General features: G+C 43.3%; 1 protein-coding gene across 1 annotated transcript in view; it reads left to right on the plus strand.

Annotated features, from left to right (window-relative positions):
• LOC115173437 (ephrin type-A receptor 7) overlaps positions 1 to 9,322 on the plus strand; it is a 155,128-nt gene extending 145,806 nt beyond the window's left edge. The window contains exons 12-17 of the mRNA XM_029731495.1: positions 1,209 to 1,270; positions 3,332 to 3,535; positions 4,112 to 4,264; positions 6,048 to 6,238; positions 6,475 to 6,663; positions 6,807 to 9,322. Coding sequence (XP_029587355.1) covers positions 1,209 to 1,270; positions 3,332 to 3,535; positions 4,112 to 4,264; positions 6,048 to 6,238; positions 6,475 to 6,663; positions 6,807 to 6,921 — 914 coding nt within the window. The 3' untranslated portion in view covers positions 6,922 to 9,322. The remainder of the gene's footprint in view (positions 1 to 1,208; positions 1,271 to 3,331; positions 3,536 to 4,111; positions 4,265 to 6,047; positions 6,239 to 6,474; positions 6,664 to 6,806) is intronic.
• The last annotated feature ends 11,112 nt before the right edge of the window (positions 9,323 to 20,434 follow it).

Below are 20,434 nucleotides of genomic sequence, written 5' to 3' on the forward strand. Positions count from 1 at the left end.
CCCTCCTTATCCCACCACTCTCAATAAAAGCTCACTCGTTCTGTCCCCTCTTCCTCTACTTTATGTATTTTCTTTCCTCTCTCCCATTCACTCGTCCCTACCCCAGTGCCTACTCCTACTGTCTTCTCTCTTTCCTCCTCTCGGGGATCTGTCTTCTCTCTCTCTTTCCCCCTCTCAGGTGTCTGTCTTCTCTCTCTCTTTCCCCCTCTCAGGTGTCTGTCTTCTCTCTCTCTTTCCCCCTCATGTTTCTGTCTTCTCTCTCTCTTTCCCCCTCTCATGTTTCTGTCTTCTCTCTCTCTTTCCCCCTCTCATGTTTCTGTCTTCTCTCTCTCTCTCTCTTTCCCCCTCTCATGTTTCTGTCTTCTCTCTCTCTCTCTCTTTCCCCCTCTCATGTTTCTGTCTTCTCTCTCTCTCTCTCTCTCTTTCCCCCACTCATGTTTCTGTCTTCTCTCTCTCTCTCTTTCCCCCTCTCATGTTTCTGTCTTCTCTCTCTCTCTTTCCCCCTCTCATGTTTCTGTCTTCTCTCTCTCTCTCTCTTTCCCACCCATGTTTATGTCTACTCTCTCTCTTTCCCACCCATGTTTATGTCTACTCTCTCTTTCCCACCCATGTTTATGTCTACTCTCTCTCTTTCCCACCCATGTTTATGTCTACTCTCTCTCTTTCCCACCCATGTTTATGTCTACTCTCTCTTTCCCACCCATGTTTATGGCTACTCTCTCTCTCTCTCTCTCTCTCTCTCTCTCTCTCTCTCTCTCTCTCTCCCACCCATGTTTATGTCTACTCTCTCTCTCTCTCTCTCTCTCTCTCTCTCTCTCTCTCTCTCTTTCCCACCCATGTTTATGTCTACTCTCTCTCTCTTTCCCACCCATGTTTATGTCTACTCTCTCTCTCTCTTTCCCACCTATGTTTCTGTCTTCCAGTTTGATACACCCTGGCCACCTGTGCTCAGCGAGTGTGAAAAGTGTGTGTGGTTATTAAAGTGGGTGTGACTGTGATAGCAGCACACAGGTCATTCTGCTCCTCTCCAGCTCACACAGTTTTGTACATTTTTTTTACGTTTATTTATGCAGGGTTTTTTTCCTCATTGAGATAACATCTCTTTTTCAAGAGAGACATGGTCAAAAGGGTCAAGGATGGCGGTGCATAACCACTGCTGCCCCTGAGCCAACTGGACTACACTGATAACCGTGTGTGTGTGTGTGCAGGTAACACCATGATGATTGTGTTGGAGAGCATGTCCAACGGGTCCCTGGACTCCTTCCTCAGGGTAAGTGTGTGTGCATACTGTGTGTGTGCGCATGTGTCTTTTTGTGCTCTTGGAAAACAGTGTTTACCTCACCATGACTCCTGGTCTAGTTTCCAAACGTTGCATAAGATGTTGGTATGAAATAAATCCCTAGGCATATAGTGTATCATTGGGTTTATAAGCCATATGACTAACAGTAAAGACATCATGTTATTCAATCCTTCATAACTGAGTTTGTTCTCCATTGCACTGAAATGTATTTCGACACACCAGGGGTCCCAAGTTACAATTTCATATGGGCCTGATATCATTGGTCCCAACCCACCATTTGAGATACACTGTCCTAACCACACAATGAAATATATCAGTGTTATACACTGCTCCAAAAAATAAAGGGAACACTAAAATAACACATCCTAGATCTGAATAATCTTATTAAATACTTTTTTCTTTACATAGTTGAATGTGCTGACAACAAAATCACACAAAAATAATCAATGGAAATCCAATTTATCAACCCATGGAGGTCTGGATTTGGAGTCACACTCAAAATTAAAGTGGAAAACCACTCTACAGGCTGATCCAACTTTGATGTAATGTCCTTAAAACAAGTCAAAATGAGGCTCAGTAGTGTGTGTGTGGCCTCCACGTGCCTGTATGATCTCCCTACAACGCCTGGGCATGCTCCTGATGAGGCATGCTCCTGATGGACAGTCTGGTGCAACGTGGCGTTGGTGGATGGAGCGAGACATGATGTCCCAGATGTGCTCAATTGGATTCAGGTCTGGGGAACGGGCGGGCCAGTCCATAGCATCAATGCCTTCCTCTTGCAGGAACTGCTGACACACTCCAGCCACATGAGGTCTAGCATTGTCTTGCATTAGGAGGAACCCAGGGCCAACCGCACCAGCATATGGTCTCACAAGGGGTCTGAGGATCTCATCTCGGTACCTAATGGCAGTCAGGCTACCTCTGGCGAGCACATGGAGGGCTGTGCGGCCCCCCGAAGAAATGCCACCCCACACCATGATTGACCCACCGCCAAACCGGTCATGCTGGAGGATGTTGCAGGCAGCAGAACGTTCTCCACGGCGTCTCCAGATTCTGTCACGTCTGTCACATGTGCTCAGTGTGAACCTGCTTTCATCTGTGAAGAGCACAGGGCGCCAGTGGCGAATTTGCCAATCTTGGTGTTCTCTGGCAAATGCCAAACGTCCTGCACGGTGTTGGGCTGTAAGCACAACCCCCACCTGTGGACGTCGGGCCCTCATACCACCCTCATGGAGTCTGTTTCTGACCGTTTGAGCAGACACATGCACATTTGTGGCCTGCTGGAGGTCATTTTGCAGGGCTCTGGCAGTGCTCCTCCTTGCACAAAGGCGGAGGTAGCGGTCCTGCTGCTGGGTTGTTGCCCTCCTACGGCCTCCTCCACGTCTCCTGATGTACTGGCCTGTCTCCTGGTAGCGCCTCCATGCTCTGGACACTACGCTGACAGACACAGCAAACCTTCTTGCCACAGCTCGCATTGATGTGCCATCCTGGATGAGCTGCACTACCTGAGCCACTTGTGTGGGTTGTAGACTCCGTCTCATGCTACCACTAGAGTGAAAGCACCGCCAGCATTCAAAAGTGACCAAAACATCAGCCAGGAAGCATAGGAACTGAGAAGTGGTCTGTGGTTACCACCTGCAGAACCACTCCTTTATTGGGGGTGTCTTGCTAATTGCCTATAATTTCCACCTGTTGTCTATTCCATTTGCACAACAGCATGTGAAATTTATTGTCAATCAGGGTTGCTTCCTAAGTGGACAGTTTGATTTCACTGAAGTGTGATTGACTTGGAGTTACATTGTGTTGTTTAAGTGGTCCCTTTATTTTTTTTAGCAGTATATTTAGGGTTGCCAAGTTCTGGGAACTTTCCCAGGTTTTCCAGAAATTCCCGGAACAAGGAGAGAAAAAACAGGACATCTGGAAACCTGGGACCAGGATTTATGGAAACAATTGGAACTTTGGGAAATCAATCCGAATTATATTGCATCTCTATGGTCCTAATCCACTTCACCCCTCCCTCCCCCTCTCCAGAAGCACGAGGGCCAGCTCTCTGTGCTCCAGTTGATGGACATGCTGGGGGGCGTGGCCTCTGGGATGAAGTACCTGACAGAGATGGGCTTCGTCCACCGCCGCCTGGCCGCCCACAAGGTACTGGTCAACGCCAGCCTGGGCTGCAAGGTGTCTGGCTTCAGACCCCTCCAAGAGGACAAGATGGAGGCCATCTACAGCGCAATGGTGAGACTACTGACTGTGATGGGTACTAGATTATTTACTACCTTGTTTAGTCTTTACCCATGTAGACCACACTGCTGAGAGAACTGGCTGATATTTTCTCCTATTAAATATATTACGCCTAATAAATATAAAAATCCTATCTTATAGAAAATGCTATAAAAATCCTACATTAAAATGACAGTTAAGTCTTTTATAGAAGCGCATTGAAGCCAGTGGGAGAAGTTCACATTTAATTGCGTATGTTCTTTTGTATTTCCTCTTTGTGTTGAATCTGATGTGTGCAGTGCAGACCGACTTAAAATAGTTTCTATAATGAATCCGGGTCTCCCTGTGGTTTCTCGTTCTCGCTCTCTCACTGTTTTCACTCTCTCTGGGATGACAGTGGTTGATTAGATTAGATGTTCTGTTTAGTGTTCTTTTTGAGGCAGTATATGGGATGCAGAGTGCGGTAGGATGTTTAAAAGTAGACCCTAACACAATGCTGTGCTGTGACGAGGCAGGCTAACATGAAGCGTGTTCATACAAGATGTCAAGTGTGGAGGTGAACAACTCTCTCTCTCTCTCGGTCTCTCTCAGCATGGGGGGAAGAGTGTGGTGTTGTGGACAGCCCCAGAGGCCATCCAGTACCACCGCTACAGCTCAGCGTCTGACGTCTGGAGCTTTGGCATCGTCATGTGGGAGGTCATGTCCTACGGAGAGAGACCCTACTGGGACATGGGCAACCAGGACGTGAGTAGAGTGACTCTCTTTCTTGCATCCCCCCATCTCTCTCTTCCTTCACTCTCTCTCTTGCATCCCCCCATCTCTCTTCCTTCCTTCACTCTCTCTCTCTCTTGCATCCCCCCATCTCTCTTCCTTCCTTCACTCTCTCTCTCTCTCTCTCTCTTGCATCCCCCATCTCTCTCTTCCTTCTCTCGCTCTCTCTCGCATCCCCTCATCTCTCTCTTCCTTCACTCTCTCTCTCTCTCTTGCATACCCCCATCTCTCTCTTCCTTCACTCTCTCTCTTGCATCCCCCATCTCTCTCTTCCTTCACTCTCTCTCTCTCATCCCCCCATCTCTCTTCCTTCTCTCTCGCATCCCCTCATCTCTCTCTTCCTTCACTCTCTGTCTCGTCTGTCTCCGTCTGTCTCAAGCTCTCCACATGTGCAGCCTCTCTGTCCCCTCCCTCACCCCATTCCCTATGCGATTACCTTCTCTACCTATTCATCTCTCTTCTCCTTTCTATTTATACGTTCTCTTCTTCCCTTTTGCTCTCTCTCTCTCTCTTTTCTGTCCCCTCTAAAACTGTGTGAGCTCTTTGACTCGGGATAGCTCAGATCTTATTAAAGAGGGAAAGCCACAGGTGCTTCTCTAAAAGACTCTTTGGGCTCTAAGTGTCTGGCATAAGTCCACTTCAGCTCTGTGACCAATCCTATTTCTCTTAAGGACACCACGTCCCTTTCTAGTGGCCGTCCCAATGTGCCACCACGCGCCCCGCTCTTAGAGGAAGCAGAAAATCCCGGCAGAAAGCGACAGTCTCTTTTAAGGAAATGAAAGTGTAGCTATTTTAGGAAGGTGAGGAGATTGTCCAATCGATAGCACCCCGCCACCACCTGTTTGTGTGAGAAGTCAATGAGGGTGTTTTTTTTTTTATCCCTTCTCCCTCCCTCCCTCCTTTTCCTAGACAAGTTTTTTTTTTTTTTACTTTTGAAGAAACAAGACTTCAGACGAGCGCAGCAGGAAGTGTTGCGTGAGACTTTGTTGAAGAGGAAAGTGACTATTAGAGTCGATAGAGGGTTCGTCAGAGTTCACAAAGTTCACTTTTAAGCCAACCGCTTGTTCGTGCTAATATGCCGTCTAAAATGACTCCTTACGAAAACGTTCCACTGAACTGAACAATAAAACTGCAAACTAGACGACCGTGTTGAAATGACCGACTATGAACCCTCCCTCAGCTAGGATATGAACCGTGAGGGTTTATCACGATCCAGACGTTTTGTCTACCTCCATGTTCACAGCACTGAACTCACCAAATGAAATGTCAAAGTTCAAGCTGGCTGAGTGCTTGAGATATTAATGCATTAAACGGATAGTTAATATCACCGTTAACTCACCCAGCACACACCCTGCTCTAACATGCCCTTTGTTTTTCAGCTCTGATGAAATGGAAAATGCTAGCCAATGGAGAAACACTGTTTGGTTGAATTGAGGTCAGGATAGAACTGAAGAGGACAGTGTTTTTGTTGAATGTGGTTCAAGGGAACATTTTCAACCTTTTTTAGTTTTATTGGCGTGTCAAGCTTTTTCTTGGGAGCACGGTGTTCTAAAACTGAGAGAATATATTTTTGAAGTGTTTTGTTTTTGGAGCAGTCTTTACAGGGGGACCGTTCTGTTTGATGGGTTAGCTCTTTGAGAGAACCTTGCAAAAAGGGATATTGTTTCGGAGATCTCCTGAAGCCACTGAAGTCCTCGTTCACTATCAACATTTCTCCCTGTAAGTTAACCCGCCTTCTCTCTCCGTCTCGTCCTAGGTGATCAAAGCGATAGAGGATGGCTTCCGCCTGCCCGCCCCTATGAACTGTCCACCCCACCTCCACCAGCTGATGTTGGACTGTTGGCAGAAGGAGAGGACAGAGAGACCCACCTTCAGCCAGATCCACTCTGCTCTCAGCAAGAGCATCCGCAGCCCTGACGGCATCGGCTCCTCCACGCTGGCACGCAGGTAGGACATAGGCCTCTGCAAACCATGCTTAACATGGGCTAAACATGGGTGAACATACAGGCTAACAGGTAACAGACTCTGCTAGCCAACATGGGCTGACATGAGTATGGTTTGTTTATGTCATCCAAGCAGGTTCCCCACGTCCCACTGAGTTTTGATACCAGAGTAGAAATACTACCGCTTATGATAACAATAGAATCACGAATCTCTCTCTCTCTTCCCCCTTCTATCCGTAGAACCCTCCCTCAGCTAGGAACCCTCCCTCTGGGCTCCTCCATCTCCCTGGCAGAGCGGACTCTTCCGTCGTTCCCCTCGTTTAACTCGGTCGGAGAGTGGTTGGATGCGGTGGACATGGGGCGCTACAAGGACAACTTCACCGCGGCAGGATACTGCTACCTGGAGTCTGTGGCCCGTATGACAGTCCAGTGAGTGGCTCCGAATGAGCGTGTGTGCGTTGACGCGTGAACAAGTGTGTGTTTGCCACAAGCCTTGCTTTTTGTGCTTGCGCATCTGAGTGTGAGTTGGTATAGTCTAACGGATGTCTTTGTGCTGTGGGTCTTCTCCACAGAGACGTGTTGAGTCTAGGCATCACCTCTCTGGAGCACCAGAAACAGATCCTGTCTGCCATCCAGACCCTTAGAGCCCAGGTCATCCAGATGCACGGCAGAGGGGTGCAGGTCTAACACACACACACACACATAGACACATACACACACGTGCAGACGGACGGACGAGCGGATGGATAGAAGGATTTTCAGAGAGTAGAGACTCGTCGCTCATCCAGATGGACGAAATGAAGTGGATAGTGAGATGGGCAGCGATATCGCCCACACTGCACCCACACACTCGTTCCCCTTCTCTCTCCCCCGTCTTGCCCCTCCTCCCTCTCTTAAGTCCTTGGGAAGGAGGCATCTTCCAGTCATGTGATCAACGTACTCTGTCGGAAGTCACATGACTTCTGTCTGCACGCTAACCCGAATCAACTAGATCTCCTCTCTTACAACTGGCCCTGGATCAGTAGTTAAATAGACTTAAAACTACCCTGATGGAGAAGTACTGTCCATCTAAAATGTCTGGCACTCTACCACTGGTCTCAGAACATGGGGTAATAACATTTCCTTGATGGAGAAGAACAGTCCCCTCAAGTGATACTCTACTCTACTGAACCACTGGTCTCAAAACTGAGGTTAAAACCACCCTGGTTGAGAAGTACTATTCATCTAACAGGGCTGGCCCACTACCACTGGTCTCAGAACAGTGGGATAAGGTACCAATGGAGAAAGTGCTGGCTGTCGAACAAGGTTGGCATTGTAAATCTGGTCTCAGTTCAGTGGTTAACACCCTCCTATCCCGGTTGCTGAAGTGTGATCAAGTGACAGGTTCCCACAGTGTGGGCGGAGCCCAGGCCGTGTCTTGTCTTGGCCCGACCAATCATGAGGCTGGAAAAAAACGTACCTTCAGGAAAAAAAACGACTGATTTAAAAACAACTAGGAATTTGTGTAAATCAAAACAAAGGATTTACGTGTGTTTGATTGTTCATTCCTATTTCGTCTGTTACACAATTTACAATCCATTAACTGTCTCTGCTCTCCCTGTGTTTTCTCAGTGTGTGGAATGGCTAATGTCCCTTAGCCGGGATGTCAGTGGTGTGTCATGTAGCGTCTCGCTAATATATTTCTCCCGTCTAAAAAGCATTTTCACTACAAGGGTATATTGCACTGTTAAGAATAAAGGTCAAGTCTCAAGCTGACATACAGTATATATAATATGTATTCATTTTTATTTATGCATTTACAGTTTACAGACTCTCACACAACCTCCTGACGGGAAGAGGTTACGAGGGTCAAAATAGACATACTTGATTGAATAAATGGATAAATAATAAATTACATTTTGTGTTTAAGGATGCTGCAAAGCACATGTCCTCTGGTTTCAGTGTAAATCATGAAATATTTCATTTTCTTTACAGTTCGAGGGATTCTGTTACTGAATAATGGTGTCCTGTACTGAACAAGGTATTATGAAGAGGACTTACACTATAGTATGTTGACTGTTTTCTTCTCATAGTCAGGGGTATTGAATCATTTTGATACTGTTAACAAATCACCAGTAGTTGATATAGGACTTATACATTTTGAGTCCAGTATCGCTGGATGTATGGTATCAATGTGTTGCATTATAGAAACAGTATTGCAGTATTTCAGAATGTCGTAGAGTGATCTCATTTATTTATTTTATATATTTTTTTTGGGGGGGGACAGCAATTCATAGGGCCCACAACCCCCCACTGTGCATTTACAATTTGTCAGTATTATGTATTTTACAAAAACGGTAACATTTAATCGTAGTTAACATGTTTTGGGGAATTATTTGATTTCTATCATACTCATGTAGCTAGCTACACAGTAGACGTTTTATTGGTTCCGTTTGGTTCGTAGATGGGTTATTGTAATAGTGAGACATCTGGTATGAAAGGACTACCAGTGTATGTCCTCCTCTCTTCCCTACATACTCTATCTCTTTGTAGCTGTTTTGCCTTAACATTACTGTATATAAACCCAAAATATACTCCTAGGCTGCATTTACAAAGACACAATTCTGATATTCTGCCCAATTATTGTAGAATCTGATTGGTCGAAAGACCAAGAAGTGGAGAAAGATCAGAATTGGGCTGCCTGTGTAAACGCAGCCCTACAGACTCACACACATGCACATATTTAGAAAGTCTCACCACCCCTGTATACGCAGACACCAAAACAGACCTTAAGCTAGCGACTTAACTCAGTTGTTGTCCCCCCCCCACCCTCTGTTTACTACTCGACGATTACAAAATGTTTAATACTGTAAATATGTATTTGAAAATGCAATCTATTTTTATAATTTCTTTGAAGAACAATGTGTTGAAAATATCTGCTCACTGTGTAGGGGTTTTATTGTTTAAATGTAGGGCTGTTGCCAATGAACGTGTGTGTTTGGAATATTAAAACATATTTTCTTTGTTTAGTTTTTGGATGATTTTTACCTGTTAGAAAAACAGATGGCTGTTGCAATATTGAAATGTGTTATAAAAAAAGAAAAATCTCCCTTAAGAGCAAGCGTTTGTCTGTGTTTTTGGGGTGCTTCAGGCTTTGAGCTAGATTATTTGTTCTTGCTTCCAATGCAAGTCTGATTCATTCCCCTTGTGAAATGATGCAGCCAATCAGCTCACAGAAAACTAAACTCTTTCAGTTCACCTTTTGTTTTGTTCTTCTCTGCAAATGTTCTGTTCACAACCTCATGTAAGAACTTTCCGGATTGAATCTAGGCCTTAATTGAGAAAGAGCTCAGGAGTGAATCCCGGCCTCAATCTTGTTCTGGGGGAAGCTCCTTCAAAGACTGTGGATAAATTAAGATGTCTTACTCAGGCCGTTTACCATTGAAAGAAAATTGTCTCAGTTCCGGTCTGTTTAAGGGGTGGCTCTCTTCAATAGGCACCAATGCAATAGCAGCTGGGTCTGGTCTGCTTAGTTCATTTGCCACAAAAAATGAGGGAGTGGGATATCTCGCTTCCTCTTCTGTCTCTGGCTCCACTTTAAGGGCAGAACTAATTAGATTAGTTGGATGACAGCTTTGGGCAGACACGTCAGTGGAGTTTACATGTGAGAGTAAAACATCTTTTGTTTTTTAAAGAAGGCCTTACGGGTGGTAGCCAAGAATTTAACTCCACGACTTACGATGGAGTTGAGCGGCGGCGAGTGTGGGCGGACTGAACCTCTGACTTTGGCAGCTCCTGTTACTCTACTCTATTTAAACCATAATGAGGCCACAAGGGCCAGGTGACCTGTCGAACAGGGGATTATGGGCCGTGTAGTCTTTACCATGATGGCCAACTTAAGGCAAACACCCCCTGCGATGCCTACTGTGTGGCATGCAAGCCCGTAGGTGGAGAGGCTTGTCACATCACGTGTGTGTGGTATTGTAACAACATGAAACGGTTGTTTAAGCGGTTTAAGAAATAAAAATGGTACATTTTAATAAGAATTTAAATGGTTACAGGGAATAACTCAAGTTGGAAAATGTGTTAAAAGCGACAACTCAGGAATTTGAAGTAGGTAACTCTTACCCCAGGTAGTGTTCTCCTTAGTCACTAAATTAGCCCATGTCAGCTAAACATTTTTAGGTTGCTAAGTAAGTTAGTCTAGCCAGCTGAGTCGTTCCAAAAGAGTGCCGTTTCTTTCCTTTTGATATTTTAAGTAGAAATTGTGCACCAATATTACATTTTTAAAAGCCTGGTATATTAAATGAAGTACTCTTTAATATAGACCGCATGGAGAATTAATCCGATTTTTAACATGAATAAAGAATTGCTAAAGTGCCAAAATGTGACGTCACTCTGTGTCTTCTAGGAAGATTTTAACCCATTAAACCTCAACAGGTTTTAGCATCGTTGTAAAGTCCTGGTTATGTTGTTGCTTTGACAAAGTCATTTCTGAAGATTATGACTTATGTAATGTGATTCATTTACGTCTGTCCCTCATTTAAAGGTCAACCCTGTTACGAACTCTCTATTTAGAAGAAATGTTGAACAAATATATAATAGTCAAATCATAGTGTAACAGCATAACACGTCAACCCTTTTACCCATAGATAGACAGACTAGAACTGTTATAACAATTTACTTTGTTTGTGAAGCTTGCATTCAATTGCATCACCTTGTTGCACACAGCAAGCTTCCATTCCCCGTCACAAGGGGATTCATGGCTGATTTCAGATGAAATTGTCAACCCTGTTACTTTATTTGGTCATTTAATAGGCTTTTTTTTAAGTTAACCTTTTTAGATGGGAAACTTGTTTTTTATGAAGTTGAACATGTGCTCTTTGTGACAGAATGTTAAAATGAGGTAAAATCAACAACAGAAATGTTACAAGTTGCACTTCTTACAAGGCACCGAATTGGTGGAATGACCCAGGTTTCTAAACCTTATAGTAATTATGCCCAGGAGCCCTGATCTCCAGAAGGCCCACATTTGATTTTGTTAGTCAATCTCACCTGATATGAACATGTCCTAAATCAATGCAAAATGTGTAATATTACAGAAAAATAGCTTTAAAACTGCTACTTTTCTCAAACCTCTTGCAAAATGTGTAGAAGGACAGGAAATGCATGCGAGTACACATTTTTGTGTGAGGTGTGTGTGTGCACATTTAAGCGTGCACGTATGGTTGCGTGAATGAGTTGTGATGATTGCCTCAAAGAGGGAGTGCACGAATCCATACTATTTATTACAGTCTTATTGAAGTTGAGGAAATTAGTTGGTGAGTTAGATTTATCTCCACGCTATTGCTGCTTGGTAAACACACTGCCTTCTACACCAGGGATCATCAACTAGATTCAGCAGCGGGACCATTTTTTTTGTGTGTGCGGATGGTCAGGAGGCCGGAACATAGTTACAAATAATTTGTAGAGACGGCAAATTGATGGCAAGAAGCCCAAACAGATATGTTATACAAAAAAAATTGAATTAAAAACTTTACTAATTTGTATACGATCACATGTTTCTCTCTATTATGCGTGGGAATACTTGGGAACATATTTCTTAAATTAAAATCACTTGGAGCTAATTTCCTGATGTTTTTGTCTATGTCCAACAATAGAAATATATATATTTTTGTTGCTCAGGGCCAAATAAAACCATTCACCAGTTGGGGAACCATGTTCTACACAATCAAAAATACCTCCACCCACCAGCTTTTCATAAACACAATGAACCCTTCAAATAAATTCAATATTTTATGTACATTTTTTTCCATTTAATCTGTGATTGGATTACCAGCGTCCAGCAAAATGGCAGTAACTGATCTCATTGGGCAGTGATCTCCTTGGGCATTGAAACGTGGTTTACACCATCAGTACTCGACCCACAGGGTTTTCCATGGAACGGGGAGATAGGACAAAGGCGTCAGGGAAAAGCAAAGGAGGTGGGATATGTTTCATGATCAACAACTCTTTGTGTGACCCCGGCAATTTCCAAAAGCTCTTGTAATTATCTTCTGAGGGAACTTTTTTCCGTTATCCTTGCGGCTGTATAAATTGCCACTTGAGTTCTCAAGGATTTATACGGGACTTTTAATAAACTGAAAAGAGGCACACCCAGAAGCTGTGTTCATTGTGACTGGGGATTTTAACAGAACGAATTTAAGGACCGGTTTACCAAAACTTCATCAGCACATCAAATTCCACACTCACTCAGACCAGACTTTGGGTCACTGCTACTCTCCCTTCCAGGATGGATACAAAGCCCGCCCCCTTTTTGGCAAATCAGAGCACTCCTCCATCCTGCTCCTAACCACCTTTAGGTAGAAGCTGAAGCAGGAATTGCCCGTGACTAGAACTGTCGGAATATGCTTCAGGACTGTTTTCCCTTCCGTGGACTGTGAAATGTTCTGGGTCGTCTCTGAGAATAACATAGACAAGTACACTGACTCTGTCACTGGGTTCATCAGGAACTGCATAGAGGATGTTGTTCCAACGGTGATGATTTGAACAACCAAAAACCATGGTTAGATGGCAGTATTCGTGCAAAACTGAAAGCGCGAAGTACAAACCGTCCAGCTACGACCTCTGAAAGGAAATCCAAGGCAAAAAGACAGTACAGGGGAAAAGTCACAATTCAATGGCACAGACACGAGATGCATGTGGCAGGGACTTCAGCTAATTACAGATTATGAAGGGAAAACCAGCTGCATCGTGGACACAAGCCTCACTTCCAGACAAGCGAAAAACTCTTTTTTTGCGCGCGCTTCGAGAAAAACATTGTGCCGGCCACTGCTCAGGAAGATTGTGGGCTCTCGAACTCTGTAGCCAACGAATGGAAGACTTTCAGGCGTGTTAACCTCCCCAGGGGTGTGTGCTTAGCTCCCTCCTGTACTCTGTTCACCCCCGACTGCGTGGCCACACACGACTTCAACACAATAATCAAGTTTGTTGAAGACACGACAATGGCAAACCTGATCACCAACAACGACGAGACGGCCTACAACAACGAGACAGCCTACACCCTCGCCGAGTGGTTCCAGGACAATAACCTCTCCCTCAACGTCAACAAAACCAACACTCTAAAAATAAAAGGTTCCTCAGATTGCAACATCGGCGGAACCTTTAAAGGTGCTTCCAGGAACCTTTTCCCTGATCCTCAAATAACCTTTTAGGGTGTTAAGGTTCCTGTAGGAACCTTTTATGTCCCATGTATTATATTATGAATAATAATATTAACAAGAATAATACAAATAACGTTGAGTGGCAAACTTGTAGTTACAAATTAATTGAATTGACTTTAAAAGTCCTTCAGTGAGTAGCTCCTCTCCATCCAGGAAGAGTTGGATGTGGATGTCATCCGCAAAGGGATTCCTCTCTATTCTTATGATGGGTGAACTTTACACACTGTAAAAATGTCAAATTAAGGTTACTCAAGTCATATTTCAAACAGTAAGTTAACAACTGAGCACAGTACACCTTACACAGTACTAATTTGCATTCATTTATTTGCCTGCAGGGAAATACATACCCTGTCTGTGACGCACAGCCCACTTGGATCTTCTTTGAAGAGGTAGGGGAGGAGCAAAATGGCTGCAGTGATCTTCAGACCTTAAATTGGAAGGTGTGTAATAAAAAGGCTGGATACGTGTACATTTTACATGCCGTTACATTGATAAAAAAAAAAAATCCTTTGGGAACCTCCTCCGTGTGCGAGAGAGATTCAGCAATTCCACGGCCATACCCCTCCTCTCCATTTCTGCAATGATTTTGTCGGCTATTGTGCCAAATCCGGACAGAATGTTTCTGTCCACATCATACCGAATTTGCATCTCATCTCTGCGAAAATCTGAAAGAATTTGTTTCTAATGCATCATCAATATATCTTCGATTCAGGTGACAGTACTTGGCCATGTTAAAAGTTGTGCTTTTTACCATTTCTTTCTATCAGACTTTTTGTCTACTTACAATGGCTGACAAACGGAGTGCTGGGTACTGTTTTAAGATGGCCTTGTTGTTTCATAAAGTTCTCTCTTTTTTTTGGTACTCCACCTGCATCTTTTCAACATGTAACTTCTGACTGAAGGAATCCTCAACAGTCTCAGTCTGATATTGATACATACAGCATCAAACATGATCAAGTCTGTAGAAAAAGGCAAAATGTCCTGTATTCACAAAGCATCTCAGAGTGCTGATCTAGGATCAGGTCCCCACCTGTCCATACGATCTTATTTATGATCGTAAAAACTGATCCGGGATCAGCGGTTTGACTTTGAAGCACTGAATATGCGCCATTATTTGTATGTCGTTACCTTGGCTATTTTGGTCAGGTCTTCATTTTTGGTAGCGTCTGGTCTTATTTGTTTCACTTGCCTCTCAAACCTCTTCTTTATTTCCTGTACTTGTGCAACGTGAGCAAGCGGCTGCCACTCTTTTTTTTTTATTTCTTTTTTATCATGCCCGTGCCATGACTCCTTTAAAAAAATCTAATGTGAAGAGGAGAAATGTCATGACGGATTATTGGGACTGAGGTCAGAGGAGCAGACGAGAGATGGTCTTGTTAAGCTGCTGGGAATGTGATGGTTTAACATTGTGAGAAGAAAATATCCAAGCCAGCACATTATGGTCTGGGTAGGCACAATGGTGTAGAAAGGTTATTACTGTGAATGAATGTGTATAGGAAAACTGAAGAATTCTTACATATCCCTTCCCTGTCTGGTCTCTCAACGAGGGGTACTTTTGAATGAGCGCTGTGCACACATCCATGTATTGCTGGGGTACCTAAAGCAAATGAGAAACATACATTACATTTAGACTAACAATTCTGTTTGTAATACAAATGACATTGATGAGGTTGATTATCATCATGTAAAAGTTGAGTATGTGCTATCAGCTGCAGTGATTATGACAACAGTATGGAGGACAGACAGAAGGGCTCGAGGTGACGCGCGCACACGCACGCACACACACACACACACGCACCCACGCATTATGATTCATATTTGAGGAACTTATATCATTAACATTCAGCTAAGATCAGTATATTACAAAACTATAGTCACGAAGTGTAGGTACACAGGAAGTCGAACAACACCTGCACAATCTGAGACTTCCACAGTAGGACTTTTTTATTTTTTTCAAGTTTTTCTTTTAATACGTCTGGAAATCTAAACACAGATGGCCACAATCTTTGGCTGATTGATGTGTCCTGTTGCTGGCCAGTTGATATGTCATGCTGAAGGCCAATTGGTGGGTAATTGTGCTGTGAACTAACAATAATACAGTTGTTTTGTGCTTTCAGGCTCTGAAAAAAAAACTGCAGAGAATTGAAATAGGATCAATGATGCAGGTAACAGTCATACATTGACTTACCTATTTACAGCTTTTAGATTCTCCATTCATTTTGTGAATTTGATTCGAACTTTGATTATTGGAACGAGTTGCTCCACCATTCTTTGGTTCAATGATATCAATGTCTCTCCATCAATTTGGTGTTCTGTGGGGGGAAAATATACAAAATACCATGTCAGAGTTCTGGTCAGTGATGTCACTGTAGGAAATGCATATGAAAATGTGAAAAGAAAAGTGTGTTGTGCTAATTAATAAGTTAATAAATCAATGAATTTTCACTCACTGCAATCCAGTGGCGGAGTGGAATGGGAACTCTTCCCTCTGGCTCCCTGTATCCATCTAACCCACTGAAATCGATCTCATCACCAGGCCTAATCCATTGTTGACTGTGTTGAACCATGTATGCGTGGTGAAGGCTGTTGAAACTGGCTGGTAGTATCAAATGTATTTATAAAGCCCTTCTTTACATCAGTTGATGTCACAAAGTGCTGTACAGAAACCCAGCCTAAAACCTCAAACAGCAAGCAATGCAGGTGTAGAAGCATGGTGGCTAGGAAAAACTCCCTAGAAAGGCGGAATTTAGGAAGAAACCTAGAGAGGAACCAGGCTATGAGGGGTGGCCAGTCCTCTTCTGGCTGTGCCGGGTGGAGATTATAACAGTACATGGCCAAGATGTTCAAATGTTCATAAATGACCACCAGGGTAAAATAATAATAATCACAGTGGTTGTAGAGGGTGCAACAGGTCAGCACCTCAGGAGTAAATGTCAGTTGGCTTTTCATAGCTGATCATTCAGAGTATCTCTACCGCACCTGCTGTCTCTAGAGTTGAAAACAGCAGGCCGATAGTTGTATTTTCTGGGTCAAGGTTTGGCTTTTTGAAGAGAGGCTTTATTACTGCCACTTTTAGTGAGTTTGGTACACACCCGGTGGTTAGGGAGCCGTTTATTATATTCAACATAGGAGGGCCAAGCACAGGAAGTAGCTCTTTCAGTAGTTTAGTTGGAATAGGGTCCAGTACGCAGCTTGAAGGTTTAGAGGCCATGATTATTTTCATCAATGTGTCAAGAGATACAGGATTAAAAAATGTGTGTTTCCCTTGATCCTAGGTCCTGGCAGTGCTGTGCAGACTCAGGACAACTGAGCTTTGGAGAAATATGCAGATTTAAAGAGGAGTCCGTAATTTGCTTTCTAATGATCATGATGTTTTCGTCAAAGAAGTTCATGAATTTATCACTGCTGAAGTGAAAGCCATCCTCTCTTGGGGAATGCTGCTTTTTAGTTAGCTTTGTGACAGTATGAAAAATACATTTGGGATTGTTCTTATTTTCCTGAATTAAGTTGGAAAAATAGGATGATCGAGCAGCATTGAGGGCTCTTCGATGCTGCACGGTACTGTCTTTCCAAGCTAGTCGGGAAGACTTCCAGTTTGGTTTCAGACCAGAGGAAACGTTTTTGCTCAAACATGCAACCTCATGTGCTGGGAGGTTATCAGCTGAGGTTGTTGTGATTGTGCCTCGGAAGGTTTTGTTTTCACCATTGCATGATAACTTCACACCCAGTGTTTCCAATTCCTGGATGTCACGTATCAAAGGCTTGAATACATCTTCGGAATTGGTAACTTGTTTTTGAATAAAGCGGTGATGAACCAATGTGGAGAGGCATATATTTTGGAGTTGGGAAGTATCCTTGTGGTCAAGACTTCCTAATCTAAAGAACACTGTGGTCAATTTGTGCTTGCCTTTTTTAGAACCCAGTGGATTTACAACACCCAATGAATCCACGTAGAACTGTCGTCGGTGGCTCGGATTTGTTAGGGTGGGATTTGATTTGACCAATTCACCGTCAGTAAAGTCTTCCAGAGTATCATCATGTGTCTTTTGGTCTTGATTCAAGGTGTCCCGGACCTCTTCGTTACTTGCTTTTTTTTGTATGCTGACCAATGGGATGTATTGAAATAACCTTGTTTTATAATCTTCAATTGGCCTGACCAAAACCAATTCTTTCACACAGTAATGCTCCAGCATTCACTCAGAGCTTATGCATTCCTCAAATACTGCAGAGGTGTTAAGCAAGTCCCTGAGATCATCTTCAGACACATGTATTTGCTTATTTGTAAGGTGAAACCTGAGGGCATCACTGTAGTGTGTCATACATGTATAAAAAATGGTTCTGAGGTCCTCAACAATGCTATTCTGTACCGTAGTTGGGATGCAGTGTTCTTCCCTGATTTTTCTAAATAACACAATGTTATTTTTCAGACCATCCATTAGCTGCTCAGTGTTGATCTCTGTGGCTTGAACATGTTCAGCCTCTGCCAAGACTCTCGACATCGCTCACGTTAAAATGTGGTTCCTGCTGGTGATAGATGCCAATATGTGTGAGTAGTCTGGACACAGAGAAATGATGTTAGTTGCAAAGTGGACCATTTGAATAGAGTTGGCATTCTTCAGACAGATTGTGAGCCTTGGAATGATGGGATGGAATCATGGAGATCATAGGTACTCAGCCACTTGCAGACATCATCAAGGGACCAGTCTTCCACAGCCACACTCAAATTCAAGTTGACACTCAGAGCAAAAGTAAAATGTATTAGTGTTGAGGCTAAAACAAAATATATACCACTCTTTCCAGACAACCACCTGTCCTCCTAATGTGTATTTATGGTTGTTCCATAACGAAGCAGAGCTTGTCAGGAAAGGTGAAGATATCTCTCATTTATCTGATGCCATATTTGTTAGTAGGGGACATTATGGGATTCTGCAGTCCCACATTTAAGTGTTGACGCTGATAATATGATGCTCCAAATGGGACACACAGTTCTTCTTCCGTGTCGACCCAAATTGGCCTATTAGAGATCTCAATAAGGAGAGCCTATTTGGGCAGTTAAAGGCTTCTTGATATAATTACATATTAGGGAGCTTTAATCCTCCCTTCTAAGTTTTAGCCTGTAATCTAGCTAGGTTAATCCTTGTCCTTTTTAATAGCCCAAATAAACTGAGTAATCATATTGTCTATGGTGTTAAAGGTGTAGGAAGGTATGGACAGCGAAAACATACTGATTATGTAATTCAGTTTAGGAGTTTTAACCATCTTTATAACATGAGGCCCACCCCACAATGAGATTTGTAGCTTATCCCAGTTCTTAAACTGGAGTTGAATTTTGTTCAAATATACAGAATGGAAGAAAAAAAAACATTTCCCTTCCCATAAGAAACAACTTATCTTCTCACATACAAAAAGAAGATAAGATTACACCAGACATTCACCATTCAGTTAGCACTGGAAAAGACAAAGGAATTACACAGTACATACAATATCTTTCCAACCATAATCTTGTTTCTCGCTTCCAGTTGTCTTTTGACCAACGTTTTTTAGTTTGAATTATAAACTAGGTGGTTCGAGCCCTGAATGCTGATTGGCTGACAGCTGCGGTATATCAGACCATATACCACGTGTATGACAAAACCTTTATTTTTAGTGCTCTAATTACGTTGGTAACCAGTTTAAAATAGCAATAAAGCACCTCGGAGGTTTGTGGTATATGGCCAATATACCATGGCTAAGGGCTGTATCCAAGCATTCCGCGTTGTCGTGTATAAGAACAGCCATTAGCTGTGGTATATTGGCCATATACCACACCTCCTTGTGCCTTATTGCTTAATTATACGCACGATGCCCTTTACTCACAAGCGCACTGCTGGTTCCAAAACTAACCCCTCTATTGACAAGGGTTCTTCAAAGTTTTTTAACCTTTGTAGACACAAAGGTTAAAAAACAAACTGATGGCAGAGTATAGGTTCTTAAATGAACCCTAAGGCAAATTTTTTCACCTTAAATTATCCTAAAGGATCCTCCAGGAACCTTTTCTTTTTAGAGTGAAGAGCTGATCGTGGACTACAGGAGACAGATCAGAGAGCACACCCCCATCTACATCGACAGGGCCACAGTGGGGATGGTTAAAAGTTCCTTGGCATGCTCAAGTTCCTTGGCATGCACATCACTGAGGACCTGAAATGGTTCCATCACAAAAGCACAACAGCGCCTCTGCTACCTCAGGCGGCTGAAGAAATTCGACATGGCTAATAAAACTTCTACAGATGCACCATTGAGAGCATTCTGTCAGGCTGCTTCGTACAGCATCTGCACCGTCCTCAACCGCATGGCTCTTCAGAGGGTGGTGCGGTCAGCCCAACGCACCATCGGGGGCACGCTGCCTTCCCTCCAAGAAGTCAAGAAGATCATTGAAGACCTCAGCCAACCGGGCCACGGACTGTTCACTCTGCTACCTTCTGGCAGATGGTACAGGTGCATCAGGCTTGGAAACAGCTTCTATCACCAGGCCATCAGAATGTTGAACAGCCATGACTAGCACACAAGCTCACAGACACCTGCAGTCACATATACACTAACACATGCTTAAGGCCATACTCACAAACACATACACAGCCAACGCTGCTGTCCCATGTACAGTATATAGAGACATTAAACACATGACACTCCTCGTTTTCTTTTTTACTGTTTTTCACGTATTTATATACTGTATTCTTAACATAGCTCATTCTAATACAGTATATCTACTGCTGTAGGTTGCATTTTTGTTATTGTTTATACACACCCAGTGGTGATTTTAACATACAAATCTTGGTGTGGGAAAAAATTTATATAATGTTTAGATGCATGCCAGCAAAGCCACTACACAACACAACACTAAACAATACATTAATTTCACTACAACGGTGACAAACGGTACCTACAAACTGTTAGGGCCTACATAAATCTGTCCCAACAGCAGAGTCCCAATAGCAGAGTCCCAACACCTTACCACTGCT

This window comes from Salmo trutta, chromosome 34 (genome assembly GCF_901001165.1).
Source record: "Salmo trutta chromosome 34, fSalTru1.1, whole genome shotgun sequence".
NCBI lineage: Eukaryota > Metazoa > Chordata > Actinopteri > Salmoniformes > Salmonidae > Salmo > Salmo trutta.